The 19888-nt window shown below is 36.5% G+C and overlaps 2 protein-coding genes across 3 annotated transcripts in view; both read left to right on the plus strand.

Annotated features, from left to right (window-relative positions):
* INTU (inturned planar cell polarity protein) overlaps positions 1-5885 on the plus strand; it is a 58604-nt gene extending 52719 nt beyond the window's left edge. For both annotated transcript variants that reach the window (XM_026122453.2, XM_026122451.2), the window contains exons 15-16: positions 2705-2859; positions 4954-5885. In XM_026122453.2, the coding sequence (XP_025978238.1) occupies positions 2705-2859; positions 4954-5065 (267 nt within the window). In that variant the 3' untranslated portion in view covers positions 5066-5885. The remainder of the gene's footprint in view (positions 1-2704; positions 2860-4953) is intronic.
* A 148-nt stretch (positions 5886-6033) lies between these two features.
* Positions 6034-19888, plus strand: SLC25A31 (solute carrier family 25 member 31). Its single transcript, XM_026122454.2, has 6 exons — positions 6034-9920; positions 11108-11235; positions 13837-13954; positions 15023-15177; positions 15404-15529; positions 19284-19888. The coding sequence occupies exons 1-6, from the start codon at positions 9704-9706 to the stop codon at positions 19482-19484; spliced, it is 945 nt and encodes a 314-aa protein (XP_025978239.1). The 5' UTR covers positions 6034-9703; the 3' UTR covers positions 19485-19888.

The raw sequence follows: 19888 nt of genomic DNA on the forward strand, positions 1-19888 counted from the left end.
TGCCAGTAGTACAGTGCTGATTATGAGGAATGGGAAATAACAATACAAATTGAATAAATGCCATTTGCAAATACTAGTATAATTTTTCTTCATGTTTCCTTGAAGTTACCAAAGAAGTCACTTCTGATTAGACTGATGTGCCTCATAAATCATCTAGGATTTTTAAGTTTTAGAAAAAAAGTTAAGTTAGTGGATTGTTCTGTCAGTTTCATATGACACTGAGGTTCGGGCTGAGTGGGATTTTGACAATGAGTCATGTATTTTGGGCACTTCTGTTGGGAGATATAAAAACTCAAAAGCAAGCAGAGGGACAAATGATCAAATTGCCTTTGGTAACAATTGTTAAAGAGACAGAGTTTTTTTCAATTTTTAGTTCAAACCAAAAATACCCGAATAAAGAAACAATTCATGTGTACCAGGTGTAACTAACAGAAAGTGAAAACTCATGCTTGAAAGTGAAAACTTCTGTTTGGGCCACAGCTACCTCAGTATGTGCTTCTTCTGCCTCTTTAGGCATGTGTCAGTACAGTAGGTAGCTGCTGAGTTCATTCTGCCCCAAAGGTCAGAAATAACTAATGAACATGTACTGCAGTATAAAGTTTTTCTTGTAGAGCAGAATCCAAGTTACCTGTGTAAGCCAGCTTGGTAACAACGGGAATTGGAGTGTTTTGACTCAACAAATCTGGGGTAGTAGTTGTATGTTGGCTGCAATAATTAATGCTGATATTGTCAGCTTGCATTAAGGCATAAGAGCAATGCAAAAGAAGAAATAGAGGTTTTCCTTATTCATAGTGCAGGACAAATAAAAGTCAAACACAGAAATGTACTATCATATTGCTTATTCTTTCAGATCACTTAAATATTGCTGTAGATTAGGATTCAGAGAATTGTACAGATACTGCAAAATGACTGCAATTACACTGATCAGTAATCAATTTTGGGTCACTTTTGAGGAACTGAAAATTCACTACCTTTTAACTAACTTCTAAATGTGTTTGAATAAATTTTAAGTTGAGCTAAAATAAGCTCTGGAGTCTTAAACCCTAAAATATACTTCACTATACGTAATAGGTAGTTCTGGCCTCATTTTCTTCATCATCTTAAACTAAATGCTCTTACTCTAAGAAAAAGCAGAAGGAAAGAAATTTTAATGCAAGTGAAAGTACAGGACTAAATCACCCTCATAGCTGTCTCAAATAACCCCATCCTAATGTACATGTTTTCTGTACTTTTCTTGAGTATTTTCAGTATGAATAGTGTAGCGTAAGACATTCCGTAATATGTTTGTACAACTGTCAACTTGGAAATTGCATGAGATAACTACACCATTTTGAGGGGAAAGGAAAATACTAGACTGAGTACTGACATATTCCTTAAGTCTTTTCAGTAGCAACATTGGCAAGAACAGGGTTTGAGACAATTTTATATACAAAGAAAAGATACAGGAAGGTTTAAGTCATCTACTGTGAAATTTGTTCTACTGTATAAACTAGTAGTAATTCAGAATATGCTTTATCAATTTAATCCAAAGCATGTTTAGGGAAATTAAAGGATGCTTTCTCATGCAAATATTAGGAGTTTTGTTTTTAAAACGGCTGAGGGGCATTCCACTTTTTTTCCTACCCTTTCTTGACAGACTTTAGATAGTTGCTGTGATGTCTTCCACCACCTTTTCTCTTCTAGACCTTCAGCCCCATAGGATTGCAGTGGAACCAGAGATTCCCTGCCTTAACAAACTTCTCTTTTACATTGCTAGAGATTTGAGACAGATTTGTTTCAAAGGAATCTCCACTTCTGTTTCTATAATGTCATTACACCTCTCATGCTTAAAAAAATGTTTTTTCATTATTATGTAGATATTTATTTACTAAAAAGTAATAAAATTCCTTTGAATTCAGCAGGAGAAGATTTAGACAAAGGAAGAACCTTGTTGAAATTCCCCCAGTGTCTACCTCTGTGTCCATTCTGCTCTCTTGCCCTCTCATTTCTTGCAAAAGACATAGTGGCTTTATTGGACTCACAGAACTGTTGAGCACCCACACAAAGCCAAGAGAGAAAAGTAGTTTTTGTGCATGTAATTTAATCCTCACCAAGTGGGGACCAGGAGTTCAGTTAGAAACACCTGGAGCTTTTACAAGGTTTATTCAAAAGCTCTGCACAAAGTATAGCCCTAAAAGCTCAATGAAACAAAAAAATATGTTTTTTGTACATGCTATGTACTCATATAGAATAAGGGCAAGAAATGCTCTGAGCAAAATACAACTGTTTATTTAAAAAAAGAAATTCCTGCCTGACCAGGTTTATTCAATAGGCTTTTACTACCACAATTCTTAATTAGGGAGGCACAGAGAGAAAGGGGAGAGTTTTAGCTGTTTTAACACACTTTGTTTCTTAATGGCGCTGTATTATCTCAGATGTATTATTAAAGAGAATGGTATTCAGCATGAAGGAAAAAAATCAAAAAAGAGAGCATGTGTCTACCTCTAAGCTATGTAATAGTGAAAAAGCTTGTTGATACCAAACTTATAAAACTGTGGAGAAAAGAATCGTATCTAAGCAAATTAATTATGTCTTCTAAATCTGGATTTTTGACTGCAAGATCATTCAACACAAATTCCTGAAGAAATCATATTGCAGCTACATTTGCTGGTTTTTGGATAAAAATGTTTCATTCCTTACTGACACTTCACCTATTGTTTTACAGAAAAAGAAAAGAGCGGGCAGCAGGATTTCAGAATTCAGTAAGGCAGCTGCAGATCTAGATATAATAAAAGAACACGGGGTTTTGTTTGAGTGCTCTCCTGATAACTGGAATGATCAGAAAAAACCACCCCCAACAATGAGTTACTGGGTTGTGGGGTAAGTTTAAAGACAGATGTATCTTTCTCTCAGTGTGTTCTATTTTGAATATGTCACTATACTGTTCAAGAATAAACTTAACTGTAGCACATCACAGAATTACTTGAGCTGACTCTGACTACGGTAGCTTTTCTCTGGAATCTGGGAAGTTGGTAGTTCTGGGAATTTGTATCTGGATAGTTTTATCTGGGTGGTTCCACCTGCTGTAAGACATAGAGTAAGTGAGCACTGTCAGTGCTCAAGTCTAAACACCACAAACACCTCACACTGTGTTCAGCACACCACTAGACATACTAAAGCGCTGTAATCTTACCCTAATACCCTGCGCTTTCTCCGTGTTGCTCATAGTCATTCTGACCTCTCCACTCTCTGCTTTGCAAGTAAATCCCATCTGTCTTGCTCCCATGCATAATGCTGATTCAGTGATATGAATGAGTAAGGGAATGCCCATAGTTCAGAAAAAAAGAAACAGTGAACAATTGTAGTTTGTTTTTAATTGAGAAGACCAAATCAATCTACCAGTTCATTTGAGATAATTTGGAAAGGAAACTTTCTTTCTTCAATTTGCTTTCAAATATACATGTATGAAATTAAGTTCTGCTGCTACCACTGCAAATTGATAGTGCTTTTTCCTTTGTGTTATTATTTAAGCTTAAGTGATTTTTCTTAATGGTGCATATAGGCCTTGCTACATGGCTAACTAAGGCTAATTTGTATGACAGAACAACATACTGCCTGATGTATTAAGTATTAAAAATAGTAATTTTTAAGGTAATATACTACAATGGGAAAATAACCTGCATCATTGCTTGACCCTTCAGAATGTAAAAAACCTTGCGATTGTTTAAGTCAAGGCCAGTAAGCTACATTTCATAGCCACCATTTGTCATTGGCATTGTTTCCCCTTTCTACCTACATCTTGTACTGTCTAAATTTTAGCTCCATTAAGCAGATATTTATACCATAATTAGGTGGTTAGCAGGGTTTTTGCTTCTTTTGTGCATTCATCATCTCTCTTTGGTATATGTACTAGATAAACAGAAAGAAAAATACAAATGTTTGATCAGGTAGAAGCCATTTTTACCATACAAAAAAACAAACTCAGTTTGGGCAAGGGATGAAAGGAAGATAAATGATTATGCTTGAGTGATACATTAAATTATTATTATTAACTAGTGAAACTATTATACAAATAGGAAGGTCTTTGAAATCAGCAAAATACGTTTCTGAATGTGGCATAAGAACTTTTTTCTAATACAGTGAGGGGAAATGTCATCCACAGATAATGATATTGGCCAGGAATAATAATTAAAAAATTGACTCTAACAGAGCTTTTGTTCGACCTGTGTGCCTTCAAGTCAGATGTTTTAAAAAAAAGAAAGAAAAAGCATGCATGCACACACACACACACACAAAATTGTATCCCTCTGGGGAAAAACGAATGGACGTAACTGTACTTTGTGTGCGCTTACAAGTGCTATTCTTGGGGTTGGAAAGATTAAAATCCCGGGAAATGTTTAGGCTGCTGTTGACATCTGTAAAAATGAGTTTTCCAGTCCCTGTATTATCAAATAATGTATTACAGCAGGTGCAGTCCACTACTATTTGTAGAGCTATATACTATACTCTGATGCTACTCACTGTTAAGGACATATGTTAACAGCTTTCCTATTTTAGTTCTTTCCATAAAAGAATCTATTGTGTTGACATGCAGGAATGTACCTGCCAAAATATATTAAGTTCAAGCATAAGTAAATATGTAAATACTGAAGCTTGCTCCCAAGTGACTTGATTGTAGCTTGTTGCCCTGAAACTCAGATTACTGCAAACAAACCAGTATCACAGTAGTAGATACTGAAAACCTGAAGAACTTTCTTGTACAGAGTCTTGAGAAAACTGAGCGGAGATTAAAATGATTTTTAAAATCTAATGTATGAAGATAAGATATGCAGGAGAGCTGTGGAAATGTGCTAGCTGTCTTACACAACAGTTGTACTTAACTTCCTACTGAAACATCAGAGTACAACCAGAATATATAGATTAGTCAATGAAAAAAAGCCTAATACCTATGACAATTCCTCTTTTGTTTTTCAGGAGACTCTTCCTGCATCCGAAACCTCAGGAGTTTTATGTTTGTTTTCATGACTCAGTCACAGAAGTTGCTGTTGAACTGGCCTTTAAACTGTCCTTTGGCTTAGCTACATAGATGAGCTTTCTGACTATTCAGCAGTCCTGCATGGCATTGTAATCTCTCCACAGTACTTACATATCAAGAGAAATTAACTGAATTGTGGTACCCATCTATGGCACATATGTGAAACACTTTTAAAGAAGTAAATCTACCTTGTGGTATGACACAGGCGTAAAACTTGTGATGATTTATTATCTAATCAACTTAACACTAAAAAAGATTTCAGAGAACCAAATCCCTTATTTTTCTACACTGTCAAATTATTTAACCTGATTATATTTTTATTAGATGAAAACATCACCATAGTTTGTACATTCACTGGTGTTCACTCTACAATATTCAGTGTAAAATGGTAAGCTGATATGCTCAAAGTACTCTGAATACTCGGCAATCAGTGATGAAGGAAAAAATAAATTTTCCAGTTAATTAAAATTTTGTGACTCTAAGGACATGAAAAATCCTGAATGTTTTCAGTAGCCTTGTGTTAATGAAACCAGAAAGAAATCTTTTAGCAGATTAATGGCACTTAGCCATCTAAAGCTAACAGCTTATCATTTTTTTTTCCAGTATGCTCTTCTGCATACTCGCAGACTATAGCATGTTTGACATTTTACTTGATTTCATGAGTTTTATTGTAAATAATACTTATATTTCCTATAAAGCAGTTTTGAAGGCACAAAAGAAAATGTGTAGGGAAAAAAATAGTAGCTGGTAGTTTTGCTTGATACTTATGCATGAACTTGGCTACTTTTATATTATTCTTATGATTTTATAATAAAGAAATACGTTTATTTGTCAAAGGTCAGTAAAATATAACCTTAATTTTTGTACTTAACATATTTTCTCATTTGTTTATTTAAACAATATTTATTTAGCTAGGTCTGCTATAATTTACAACTGGATATTAAAAAATCTGTTAGGCTATATCTGTATGAGGCAAGAGAAGACAAAATGCTTACAAAATCAAGTCTCCTACAAAATTCAGCTTACCTGCAAATTGCTGAAAGGTTTGTATCTACAGACTAGGTGTTCCTAAAGCTTTTTTACTAGGGGTGTGTAATGTGTAATGTACGATTTTGGATCTTTGGATCATTTTAATATGGCCATCTGCACAGCACGTCATCACATTCCATGTCAACAGTTCAGTTGGTTTTTTTTTTCTCCTTCTTCTATTTGTTTTCCATAAGTGATTATCATCAAGTTCATGACTAAAGACACATTTAGAGCAATGGGATCAAAAAATTAAGTATTTAGGAAAGTAAATTCAGTTATGTAGGCTCCCATGATCAAATCCTGAAATCTTGTTTTCACTAGGAAATCATACCAGTTAGAGTATTTCTAAAATAGTCAACCAAATGCCTATAACTGTTAACTCTAAGTGATTCCCAGCTTGGCTTTAGGTAATTAACAGTCGGTTTAGTTTCAGGCAGTAGAAGTCTTGGTCCTGAAGTTTAAGCACATGCTAAAGGTTTTGTTATATTAGTCTTCCCTGGAATTCCTGGTGCCTTGATGACAAATAATCCTAATATTTCAGTTTGAAACATACAGAACTGAGTTACTTCACTATAGTGTTTTGTATCTGAGTTCCTCATCTACAAATTGATGAAGTGATGTGAGGTTTATACTGCTTGAAAAATAAGGATATGTAATAGGATGGATGATACTTGAAAGAACTTTTAGAAATTCTAAAATGCAGAGGTTTTGAACACAGAATGGTCTTTTTGTAGCTGGAAGAAGAAACAGAAAAGAAAGCAGTCTTTGCTGCACTGTTTTTAGCAGGCTTAACAGCTTTTACAGAACCTGTATGTGTGTTTGTGCACATAGGTGTGTATCTGTATTGAAAAGTGTCATTTTGCTGATGTTTGTCTCTTGCTTCTATCTTTTAAAGGTTGGGCTATATGGTTTGACTCGTAAGACGCTTTAAAAAGACAGCATGTTCAGACAGGTAACTTCCATCTAGATTCTTGTGCTTAGTCAGACTGTCGGCTGACTTCAGTTCTTCGAAACTTTCCAGTAAATGGCAGACACTTGGCACAGAGACTTATGCTTAGGTAATCTTGCTAACTTACCAGAAGACTATCCTCTTTTTTTTGCTAGGTTACGTTGCTGCCTCTGTAGTGGGTTAAACTCAGATGACTTGCTATTGGGCCAAACACATAACTAAGCCAATGCAGAAAAAAATGTGTGAATATGTAGATGTGTGTGGAGAAAAGAGGAAGAACTGAAGGAGTGGGACTCATTCAAAAGCAGTCAACTATTATTTAGATTGGCTTGCTCCTTCACAAGGAACTTCACAAGCTTCTGAGTATAGCCCAAAGACTCCCCTCTGAATAGTGTGCACTTTAAACAGAATTTGTTGACTCAAAGCAGTGTAGTACAACAATAAAACATGGTGCAAAATTAGCATTAACCTTGTTGATACTACACTTTAGGAGACTTTTACTGGTTATTTTGTTAGTTATCTGAGTGTAGATTAGATTTTGTAGATGTTAAAGAGCATATTTAAAAAGAGCCCCAAAGGATGAAAGGATATATTTTCCTATAGAAGGCAGATTTTTACCCGATATCTTTGATACAAATCTTTTAGCTTTGTAACTTTTAGCAAGATTATAGCTGTGAATCATGGTGTATAGACTTAACACTAAAAGGAAAAGATATGGAGAACAGCTACTAAGGGAGCTGAAACTTCAGTGTTAGGGCTCAAAAGAAACATTTATTTTGCCTTTAAATGATTGCTTATAAAAATTTTAAAAAGCAAGGGAAAGGGTATGAAGTAGCAGTGTTAAAATGACTAAATTCATGGGTATGTAAGACAAGCATTTAAAAACATCAGCAATTAAAATATTTGACTCAACAAATATGGTGCTTCATGCCTTCATTAGTCACAGTCAGGAGACTGAGGGGGAGCAATAAATTAAACAAAACAAAACAAAAAAAGCTTGATAACAGCAAACCAAGAAGGTATTCTTCTGACCAGTCATGGAATGGGAATAAATTACATGATTAATATTCATTTGTTTATTATACATAATGTTAACTCATACTAGTTCAGTATGACCAGGAAGTATTCTGGATTATGCCACTTGCTTACCTAATTTCTTTTTTATTTTGTGGGTCTTTGTAGTGGGAGCTGGGAATGATACCACAATCCACAGGAATTCCTGGAAAGTTCATTAAGCTTCTGGAAGGCTTGTTGACTGAAGTTTAGGGGTGCAGGCTCCTGGGGAAGAAGACCTGGCAATCTTTCTTCCATTGTGTTTAATATAAAGTTATCTGCTAGCGTGTGTAAGCACTGAATCATTCACTCCTGTGTTTTACCTTCTGGTTCCCAAGTGCAGTCTGCTCCTTCCCTGCTGGGTAAGTCTGAGTTTCCGCTTGGGACATCTGTGGGTCTCTGTATACCGATTTTCCTGTTACACTGCAGTCAGGCCTTCTTACCTCACAGGTCCTCTATGTGGAAGACTGGAAAAAGATAAGAGCAAGTTAAACAATCCTCTTACATTTTAACTCTTCCTCTTTCTTGATCAAAAAGAGTATTCAGCATCTTTTTTCATCATTAGAGAAGCAGGTAAGGAGGGAAGAGAAAGAGCAACTCACGACCTAATTGCTGTTCTCAAAGTACCAGCATGAGGGTCAGTGATGAGGGAATGACTGTATTTCACCAAACTTCTATACTGTACAGTTTTATTCTCCACCATCCATAAATCTCATTATTTTTGCTTATTTTTATCTCTGCTCCACCACTTACATGCTCTGTTTGACACTGATCCTCTCAAAATTGTACACTAACATTTAAAACTATTTTATCTGAAAGTTATCTGGGCATGCAAGAGAAATCAAGCAGCAGCAGGTAGCAGAAGCGTAACAAATACATTACTATTCTGAACCTCCATCTGGGTGCTGTGGCAAACCCCCAGTTTCAGTTGGCAGACAGGACTGCTTTCTCTTGAACTATTTTAGCGTTTACACTGACTTGGGCATGACATGTAAAGCAGGTGATCAAGTACATCAGTGGTGCTATAATCATGGCATGTAACACATTAACTGGTGTGGGGTTTTTTATCTTAAAAAAAGTTTGTGCAGTATTGTCAGCTGATCATCAAATTGCCAGTAATTACCTGTTTGGGATATCTTTTGGTTAACTTTCTGCCCTATAGATCACTGCGTGGTGGCAGTTAAGGTTCTGCATTCCACAGAATATTGAGTATTTCATAGAAATTGGGACTAGGGATGCCCAGAAGCCCAAATAACGTCGCATGACCTCACAACACCAAGCTCCTGTGGCATTAAGTAACGCCGTGAGGCTCTTGTCTCTTTAACTGCCTCCTAACCGAGTAGTTGAAGGTCGCTCCTCCACCCGCCCGCGAGCGCCAGGGCTTCCCCAGCCCCGAGCCGTTAATGGCGGCGGGGGTGGGGGCTGCTCAGCCCGTGTAAACCGCCGCAAGAAACGCAGGCCCGCGTTAAACGGTCGTAAAGTTTCCTGGCAAAAGACAGAGTAGGGTGTCTTTTCGGGCTAAAAACAAAGAAATAAACCGAGAAAAAGACCGCCCCGCGGAGGCGGAGCCGTTAGGCAGCGCGGGGAGGGGGGGGGGCGCCCGTGTGGCGGTGGGGCGGGCGGCACGCGGCAGCGGCGGTTGGGCGTGGGCGCGCGCCATGGTGGCCCAGCGGGACGAGCGGGTTTTCGACCCCGTCTCCTTCGGGAAGGACCTGCTGGTCGGCGGCGTGGCGGCTGCCATCTCCAAGACGGCCGTGGCGCCCATCGAGCGGGTGAAGCTGCTGCTGCAGGTGCAGGCCTCGTCCAAGCAGATCCGGGCGGACCAGCAGTACAAAGGCATGATCGACTGCCTCGTGCGCATCCCACGGGAGCAGGGTAGGGACCCCGGCTGCCCCTTATCCCCTCTCCGGTTAAATGTTAAAATACACAGTTGCTGCAGGAAAGGTGGGGTTTCCATCACGGGCAATTGGCCTTCAGAGGAGTACTGTTATTTGGGAAAAATGTAGTGAAGTAGGCGTTACAATCATGTAGGCCCCCAACATCCTGCGGTTTGTTTTATGACTAACGAGATAAAAAGTGAAATGTGCAGCTGACAAGTGGGTGTAGTAGCAGAATCAAGCTCTTTGGTATTTGTGGAGAATGTAAAAACTCTTTTTTTTCTTTTACTTCCGATATTTTTTCAGAATTGGAGTGTACTTGGCATCCTCCTGTGAACGTATATAAAAGCACGCTCAAAATAGGAGAAAATGAAAAGCCACTTTTGTGTTTTCTTATTCCTTAATGAATCTTTACCTATATCTATAGTAGCACAAATAAGGTATGTTTGAACTAAGAGTGGGGCTACATATTACAGAGATCACTTTGCCATCATTGCTCAGCAAAGTCTTAACAGCACTCATCGAGCCAGACGCAGTGCAGGTACAACGTCCACGAACGTTTTCACATATGGAATACTTTTTTTCTTGTGATCCACATAAGGTTTGCACCTACGTTAGCAGCTCAGCTCCCGTTAGCTTCTTAATGCATTTACCTTAGCGTCCAAAGGGATCATTTTTTAATTTAGAAAAAGACTGTAATTACAAAAATCCTACTAAGTTTTCGATCATTTGTATAACCTGTTTAGCCATTGCTTTAATATGGAGCCCGAGCACCCCCCGTAGAAGGTAAAATGCATATACAGGCTGCATGAATAAAACAATTACTACACAGTTCGGTGAAACCTTACTCAGTTTCCATGCTACAGTATACATAGGTATCCCTAGCCTATGAGGTAAGGAGGAGAAAATCTTTCTCATTTATCTCATCATTATTCCTGTTTCTCTTGTAGTTCTAGGAGATTTGCTTGTGTGAACACCTAGTGCATACATTTGTTTATAAGTATCAGAATAAATAAAGATTTCCAGTGCCAAGTGCCTGAAAAATAGAAGACCTGAAAGGGATCGGTTTTTGCCTTTATTACAACTCATACCAAAACAGAACAATAGGAAGAATGTCATAGAACATACTCAATGTAATACATACTTTGTGAAAGTAATTTTAATAATCCATTCCTTTTTCTGTAGGATTTTTCAGCTTCTGGCGTGGCAATTTTGCAAATGTGATACGGTATTTTCCAACACAAGCTCTAAACTTTGCTTTTAAGGACAAATACAAACAGATTTTCATGTCCAGAGTGGATAGAGAGAAACAGGTAAATAATTTGTTGCCTGTGAGTTTTATTTAATAAGTAAACCACTTGTGATCTGGCCAAGAACTGCGCAGTTCCTGGCTGTGCCTTCTCTCAAGATGGTTGGTAATTAGCAGCAGTATATTGATAAGATATTTTAAGAGTTCACCTTTAGTTTTTAATAAGAGGGACAGTGGGCAGGGCTTACTGCGTAGCTTACTTTTGCAGGTAATGAAAAATAATAAAATCTGTTTTTTAATCTTTAATAACTTCGTGAGGTACATGTAAATAACTGCTTATAATAAACCAGTCAAAATTTTCAAAGCTTTGTTCAGAATATGTAATTACTTTGGAGTTAACTGATGTAAGTATTAAGACTGGATATTCAAAATCTTGTACTCAGGCACCTACATTTTTGTACCTTGTCAAAAATCCCAGTTTCACATTTTCACAGTTAAGATTGCATTACCTTAAACTCTAATCTCAAAGATGTTTCTGTTCACATGCAAATTCACTTGTGTGAAATTACTGCTGCTTTTATTCTAATGTGTACAGTTCTTGGATTGTGTCCCTGAAGCAGGAGCCTGTCTTTATTTTTCGTTTTGCTTTGTTTCACATAATTCTATCAATAATTATTTGCATGCAAGTGTCAGAAAAAGCTTATATTTAAGAAAGATGTATACTGTAATAGCTAAGTAATGGTTTATATTGATGTCTGAATTCTTGCTACATGTAAAGCAAAAAACAGATTTATGGATAGTTGAAGCATTTTAAGAACTTCATTTTGTACAGTGCATCAGAAAGAAGAGAAACGCTTTTAAGTTATGGCACGAAAGGCTATCTGAACTTTTGGTCTGTACTGCCTAACGTTGCAATTGTATATAATTGGGAAGAGGAAAGTTCCTTTACTTGGATGAACTCCTGCAGAGACACGTAGGTCCACACCCACGGAATTAATTACAAAACTAGGCCAAATCTTGGAATGTTGATATTGGCATTTGACAAATTACATGCATATATATAATTCATTCATATCAGTAGAATGGAAAATAAGTTCTTCATATCTAATTTGTTTCATGTGAAAATAGATGAAAAATCTGCTTTATTTGTGTCTGTCTTAGATTATCTTTTTTAGGATTTCTTTGGTTAGGTTTTTATAATTGAAACAAAAATCCTGTCTTCTGTACTTTCTCTTCCTGACATTTTTTTCTGCAGTGCCAGAAACTATTCTTGCCGCTGGCTTTCCTGACGGTGCTGACCAGCAGGAATGCTGTCAATCACTAATGTTTGATTAATCCCCTTGTATTGCATGCAAATTCTTAAGCTGTTCTTTTTGAATTACAGTTAATTCATATGTAGAGAGTTTAAGGTTGCTGTTTCTTTCTTTTCTTGCAGTGGAAAAAGTAGAACATGCATGATGTAAATAACGCGGTGTTTATAGTTCTTCAAATTTCTTTTCCATCTCATAGAAGTGTTTCCACATGGCTTACATGTGTATGTGCTTGTGACTCAAATTTTAGAAACATTCCATGAATAACACTCAAGATTAATTTCTTTAGAAATATAATGTTTAGCAAACCAGCATATATGTTATTGAAGCTCAGGATGTTGGGATGCTTGGGATGTGTTTTGTACAGGATAGGAAATCAAGACTAGGGTATTTCTGTATGCATTAGTCTTTGCTTAGCTGGGTTATCTTTAGAAAAAATTATTAAAACCTTTAGATTGTGGGAATTAAAGGGCAAAGGAACTTCTGCTCAAGAAGACAAACTATATCTACTTACCAGACATTGTTGGTATTGAAGGTAATACAGACACAACTGAGCATCTTCGAACTGCGGCTGTCCCCTCCCGTGCTTGCTATTACAGCTAGCAATAGTTTCTGCAGTGACATGAGCTAGGGCAGGTTGCAAAGTCTTCTGCAAAACTGATAAAATATTATGGCAATTAACCTACACTGAACTCCATACTACCACAACTACACTGTTGCTGTTACTGAGCCAGCAAATGTAAAGCTATTTAGGGTACATCTGTACGGTCTGCATTTACTACAGATAGATGTACCTGTGTTTCCATTTAAATTAGCAGAACTATAAAAAATGCTATGCAAAATGGCTCTTTTTCTGTCATTAGCTTTTTTTTATTTCGTAAACAGCATAGGCCATGGTGTAAGTATATGGATTTTTCTGTTTCTCCGTTCATCATGGAGAGTTCATGCGCAGCTGTTACACCAGGGAGATCTACAGGCTGATTGTTGTGCAGGACTGGACAATTATAGATCAGAAAGATGTTATCTGCTATCTGGGTCACAGAAGCACCATATAGTTCAGAAGTTGAACAAGAAAAGAGTTTATAAATATTTTATAATAAGGCAAAGATAGACAGGAAGTCTTTTCAAATAGGAGTTCTGAAATACCCCGCTATAAGCCTTACGGTGAAGCTAACATGTTTTAATGTATTAATTTGTAAATAATCTGATGTTTTAGAATGATGTAATTCTTTATGTTTAAAATAGTTTCATTCAGTATCTACAACAAAGGTCAGTATTATGTTACGTAATTATATTATGTATAATTATGTAATACTATATTTTCATAATTGTGTGCAGTAATTTTTATATTTCAGTTCTGGAAATGGTTTTTGGCAAACCTGGCTTCTGGTGGAGCAGCAGGAGCAACATCCTTGTGTGTAGTGTACCCATTAGACTTTGCACGAACCCGGTTAGCTGCTGACATTGGGAAAGGTAGTGAAATCTCTTACATGACATTTCCAATGTTGATGTGTTTCAGGTTATTTATATTTACCTCACTTTAGTTATTTATATCTATCTCATTTTACGGACAGACCTTTATTGACAGAATATCAACTGAAAATTTTCAAGAAAGATTTTTGGGTAGAATATGTCCCTAGATGTACATTTCATTCATTCATTCAGTTAAAATGAATTTCCCTAAAGCAGTGTCTGGAAGGCAGTACAGCAGAGAAAAAGAAATTTATGTTTTCCTTATTGTCCTCGTACTTTCTGATTTGCCCATAACTGGACAAATCAACTCTTGTGGCTCTCTGTGCTGTGCAGGGTTGTTGCAGGAGTTGGCTGCCTGACTTGCGCTATTGCTGTCATACTTTCTGTGCCCTGTACTTGGCTGAATCTTTTTTGTGATACCTTCAGTCTAATAAGGTCAATAGTTTGGGAAGGATTGAAGATTGGTGTATCACTTGCTGTGTTTTCACCTTTAGAGAATCCCGAGGGCTTGTGTTTAGTTACCTGTGGAAAGGGATGAAAAATCTGTAGATTTAAAAATGAATTTTGTATATTTGTCACAACTTGCGGGTAGTGTCCACAGGTTAAAGCTAAAGGGAATGCTGCTCACCATAAACTTTAGTAAGAATGTGTGGGGAGGGAAGGGAGGGATGGGATTGCATAGAGGAATTTATTTTCAGGCAGAGGGTAAGAGAATTCATATGCAAGTATTCTGCTGAATGGGGACAAATTTGAAATGATAGTTATTTGGCCTGAATGTGTTTCAGCAGCTGGATACCAGTATCTATTTGACTTTTTCCTTGGGTTGATTTTTGCTGGAATGAGCACTCCTTATCAGAATTAATAAACTGTGTCCTCATCCATCCACGTGCCTGGATTTCTTTGTGCTTTGGTCATAAGTGGAGGAAACAGAATGATCTACTATGTTTTTCTTATGATTTTGCTATGTTAAATGTTTCAGTCTTGCAAAGTAGTTTGTAGTAAAATGAAGGGGTTCTGTAGAGCATAAGAATGTGCGTATTACTTCATAGAAAATTTCTTCTGTATTAGGTGCTGCTGAGCGACAATTCCAGGGACTTGGTGACTGTATTATTAAAGTTGCAAAGACAGATGGGATTTCTGGCCTGTACCAGGGTTTTGGCGTTTCAGTACAGGGAATCATCGTGTACCGAGCCTCTTATTTTGGATGTTACGACACCATTAAGGTATTTCTTAAGAACAAAAATGCATCCATGCAAGATGTTTAAACAGTGTTAGTTATAGCTTTTGTGTTTACGGTTATTTATGCTCAACAGAGAGTATATTTCAGAAGAGCCAGGTCATTTTTACATTAGGATTAACAATAAAAATTAACCAAATGATATTTGATATCAGGTTTGACATACATTTTAAAGATCTGGCACAGACTGTTGTTGTTGCTTTATTTTGCAGGGATTATTGCCAAATCCAAAACAAATCCCATTCATTTTCTCCTTTTTCATTGCCCAAGTTGTGACTACGTTCTCAGGAATACTGTCTTATCCCTTTGACACTGTCAGGAGACGCATGATGATGCAGGTATGGTCTAACTTGCAATTCTTTTCTGAAAATTACTTATTTTTTAATTTCATATGCTAGTTAGTGCTATATAGCCTTACAGTGTTTGAGACTCTATTCAGAAAAAGTGGAAATATCTGCAGAAAGAAAAGAAGAAAAATCTGAACTATAGTACTGTGGGAATCTCAGAAGTGTGCTTAGTTCACACCATAGTGAGAGCTTTTTGTAGAAAAACTGAATGTTTCTACTCAGAAGCCAGATATTTGCAGTAAGACAGGTTTGTGGGTACAAGTAAAATCTCTTATTAATCCAACTCTGTGGCACACAGCCCTTCTTCAGGCCTGAAATAGAATCAGTAATCTTCAGAGCTCAATACAAGCTGAGAAATATTTCTCTGCATTTGACTAGATATGATAATGTATTATTAGCTGTTACTGTTGGATCTTGTTGCTAGCTATTAGGTAATTTTACTACGTAATTAAAATAGTTTTAGGCATATTTAATAGATTAAGTTCTGGCTATCAAGATCATCCTCAAACAAGGAACAGAACCCAATGTTTCTTGACCTCGTTCCCTATATCCCTGAGGAGATTTGGCCATCTGGTATTATAAAAGAGATGTCAGTTTTGAAAAAAATGAGTCAGTTTTATTTCAGGAGTATCTTTTGGTACCCCAGGAAGTCAGAAGAAAATCAGAACAAATGTAGGCATAGAACTCGCTTAGGTGGCTTCAAAAAATCCTAGGAGGATTTTTAGTTTCTTATGTAATGCCTGCATACCTCTAGTAATCTGTCCTAAATAACAGAAATCTTAAAAGCCTGCAGTGCACAAACACCATTTTCACTACTGACTTCTTCCTATCATACTAAATATTATTCCACTGTCTTTAGATTCTGCTTAATCTGCTTAATTAGCAATAGGCCTACAGTTAATGCTGTCTTGTTCATATGTACTTGTGCTTCTTGAAGTTTGCCTTACTGGAGGATTGCATGTATTTTTGGAATTTAATTTACCACTATAGTGGTACCAAGATTATGAAAAATATAAATTATAATCCTATGAAATAAGACAATGATTTCACTAGCACAAAAGAAACGAGGAGAATGGGAAGGCCTGTGTGTATGTTGTAGATATATAGGTATACTGCATATGCTGTCCTTGTTTCTTTTATTTTTTAGAAATAAGTTAGTTGTTTTGCAGCTTCATGTACAAATAAAAGTCCTGTTCAGTATGATTTTTATAGCAGTGAAATTAACAATGTTCATACAGAACCAGTTTCTTATTGTGACACTTACTCTGTTCTGAGAAGAAGCCATGATTAAATATAGCACCTTTTATTTCTTCAATTAAAAGTATATTTGGCGGTCAGGATAACTTTCTGAAATAATGAGTACAGTACAATTAAGACTTTGGGTAAAAGTTGATCTCTGTTAGCTCAGCACTAATGTTCGTTACCAAATATCCTTTAATCTGCACGTATTCAAGTAGATTCAAAACAAAATATTTTAAGTGCTTTTTAGCTATATTGTTATGCTTATTATATAGATTTATGTGAATGTTTGTCATTGCTTTATTTCCTGCATTTATTATATTCAGGAGATCATGTATTGATTTCTAAGAGAAGGCATAACATAACATGTAATGCCTTTTTCAGAAAATTCAGACTTCACTTTACTAACTGTAGAGTACATCACAAGGGTGTAAAGTAAGGAAGATTTCCTCTATAGACATACATAATCTTTCTGCCATTATATGGAGTCTAGAACCTTACCTAGATATTGCCAAAATTTTCTGTAAACATTTAGGAAACAAACTGGATGTACAAGCCTTGTAGTATAATGTAATAGTAGTTAGCAATCCATATACATTTTATAAAGGTGAGATAAATACCCAAAGTGCAGGACATAGAGAACTGGGTTCCATTTTTTTGAAAAATACCTTTCTGCCAATTGGAACAGTTCTCTGCCTTTCATTTATTTCTAAATCAAATGTTTTAAGTATCTTAGTGAAAAGATTATTATAGCAAACTTAGCCTGTAATCTTAAAGCCACACGGAATTTTTTTGGCCACTGTATCTCCAACACTGAGAATCTGTATTCAGAATTTTTAGGAGAACAGCCCTGTATCAGTGGAAGGATTTCTTACTGATTTCATTGGGTTTTGAATCAAACTGTGAGTAGTCACTCTATTTGTGAATCACCAATTAAAATGAAATACAGTTTTGCTTACAAAACTGTACTGGCTCTACTATGCAAAAAGGGACACAAAATATATAATGTAATAATCCCTGATGTGTGTATTTTTAGTGAATAAACATTTCTGAATAAAAGTTCTCAGAGCAGAGCTAACTTTTAACGGTTTAGGGAACCCTCTGTAAGAGCTGTCTGAGAGTGATAGAAGTGTGAATCTGACGCAGTAGGCAGTGACGCTGGTATCACTAAGACGCAGTTTAGCATCACATCCTGTTCTAGCACCACTAATGTTACATGCTGCTCTGACTCGAGTGCAAAGGCAGACACGTATTTACAGAGTTAGCTGACTGGACATTCTTTTCTCACTATAAAAACCTAGTGGTGACAAAACACGGCTGTGTTTGACTTAAGATGTAGCTAATTTAGGTCAAATCTACAACAATAAAGCAACATATTAGAGCGTCTTGTTTCCAGTAGAATTTCACATGAAGATAGTTTGACGTTAATCTTTCTGAAAAAGTGTACTTGTTTTTTGTTAGTGAAGACAAAAACGGTATCAGTTCCTAATGCAATACTCAAACCCTGAAGAGACTGCAGTTCCAAAACACAAATTGTTTGACAGTTCACCAGGCATGTCCAGAAAAATATGCTTTGTCAGAACTGTGATGTCACTCAGAGTATTTGAGAGGTTAGCTGTAGTCATTACGCCGAGTCCCACAATGGGCAATGATATTTTCCAAGTGCTCTGGGGTACAGCATTCTTTTGGGCTGTTTTTACTCTACTGTTGACATTTTCCAAACTTAAGAGTTGCCATGATTTCCATACTGCTCATGAAAAAGCTGAAAAGGGAGAATTAAGTACTTCAGCACTGACTTGTATAGAAAGTCATATGCATGCGTATGAACTTTCACTGCTTATCTTCCTTTTGTTCCTTCACCTGTAAGCACTTGCTCCAGATTCTAGTGAACATGATGCTGAGGTCTCTAACAAATCTTCCCTTTTGCTTTGTTTTAATTTGTCCAGCAAATTAATGCTCAGAAACAAGGTAGGTTGCATGACAGCTGTTTGTGCTACAATCCTTTTCAGCCTTTCTGTGTTCCTACATTATCATACTAGTCAGGACCTTAACGTTTTTTAATGCTCTCTTTGGAAAACATGGCTGCTGGATGGACTCTGTTGATTACTAATGAACTGAAATCTACTTGCTATAAAGTTATTTCACTGGTACTAAAAAAGAGAAAAAATGAGCCATAAAAGTTTTAAAAGCATTGAAACAATTCAGAGCACTCTTAGGACTGGAGTGACCTCATTTAGCTCCTAAGCCTTCTACTTGCCCAGTAAAGCTTAAAAGAAGCATCACAAGAAGGATCACAGCCTTTCTAAATTTAGCAGTTGGAACCAGCTAACAGAGCATTACATCAGATAAATGTTTATTAGTTAAAAGATCTCACCTTTGCAGTAGGTGAAACATGAGGAAAATGATCTTTAGCCTTCTTTACCAAGGGAGGACAAATTGTGCTAAGCATCTAAGTTTCTTTCTCCGTGCAGTGCAGTAATGATTTGTCTTTATTATTTGTATGCAGAGTGGGGAGACTGAACGTCAATATAAAGGAACCATTGACTGCTTTCTGAAAATATACCAGCGAGAGGGGCTTAATGCTTTTTTTCATGGAGCATTCTCCAACATCCTTCGTGGAACAGGAGGAGCCTTGGTGTTAGTTCTTTATGACAAAATTAAGGAAGTTTTAAATCTTGATACTTCAGGAAGTTCAGGATCTGATTAAAATAGTGAATGAACATCTATTTTGTTTGTACAATGTGCATGATAGGCTTCTCATTGTTTGGATAGCATGTTTTTAGTTTAAACGTTACACAACTCATTGTAAAATCATTTAGATGCTTCTATGAATAAGCATGTACTAAAATACTTTATTTTGAGGGAACTACAGAGCACTGTTTTCATTCAAGAAATTAATTCAAGAAAATACTTACCATGTTTAACATTCTGAATGTTTCCATTTTATTGATGCTAAATGTTACATATCTTGAATTTTAAAGTACAGCATGTACTTGAATATATTTTTCTAACAGCAGCTTACCTAGCCTGTCAGCAAATCCCATTGTAAGTATGTCCACACATTAGCTTGCCCTGGTTTTTACATAAACTACAATAAAAAGGAAAACCTGA

Source organism: Dromaius novaehollandiae, chromosome 4, assembly GCF_036370855.1.
Source record: "Dromaius novaehollandiae isolate bDroNov1 chromosome 4, bDroNov1.hap1, whole genome shotgun sequence".
Lineage (NCBI taxonomy): Eukaryota > Metazoa > Chordata > Aves > Casuariiformes > Dromaiidae > Dromaius > Dromaius novaehollandiae.

What these genes read in the sequence shown, in the direction of transcription:
- SLC25A31 (XM_026122454.2), top strand. Translation starts at nt 9,704, where the DNA reads ATGGTGGCCCAGCGGGACGAGCGGGTTTTCGACCCCGTCTCCTTCGGG. An exon ending in GATGTTACGACACCATTAAG is followed by an intron (nt 15,178 to 15,403) that starts GTATTTCTTAAG and finishes TTTATTTTGCAG; the next exon opens with GGATTATTGCCAAATCCAAA. An exon ending in GGAGACGCATGATGATGCAG is followed by an intron (nt 15,530 to 19,283) that starts GTATGGTCTAAC and finishes ATTTGTATGCAG; the next exon opens with AGTGGGGAGACTGAACGTCA.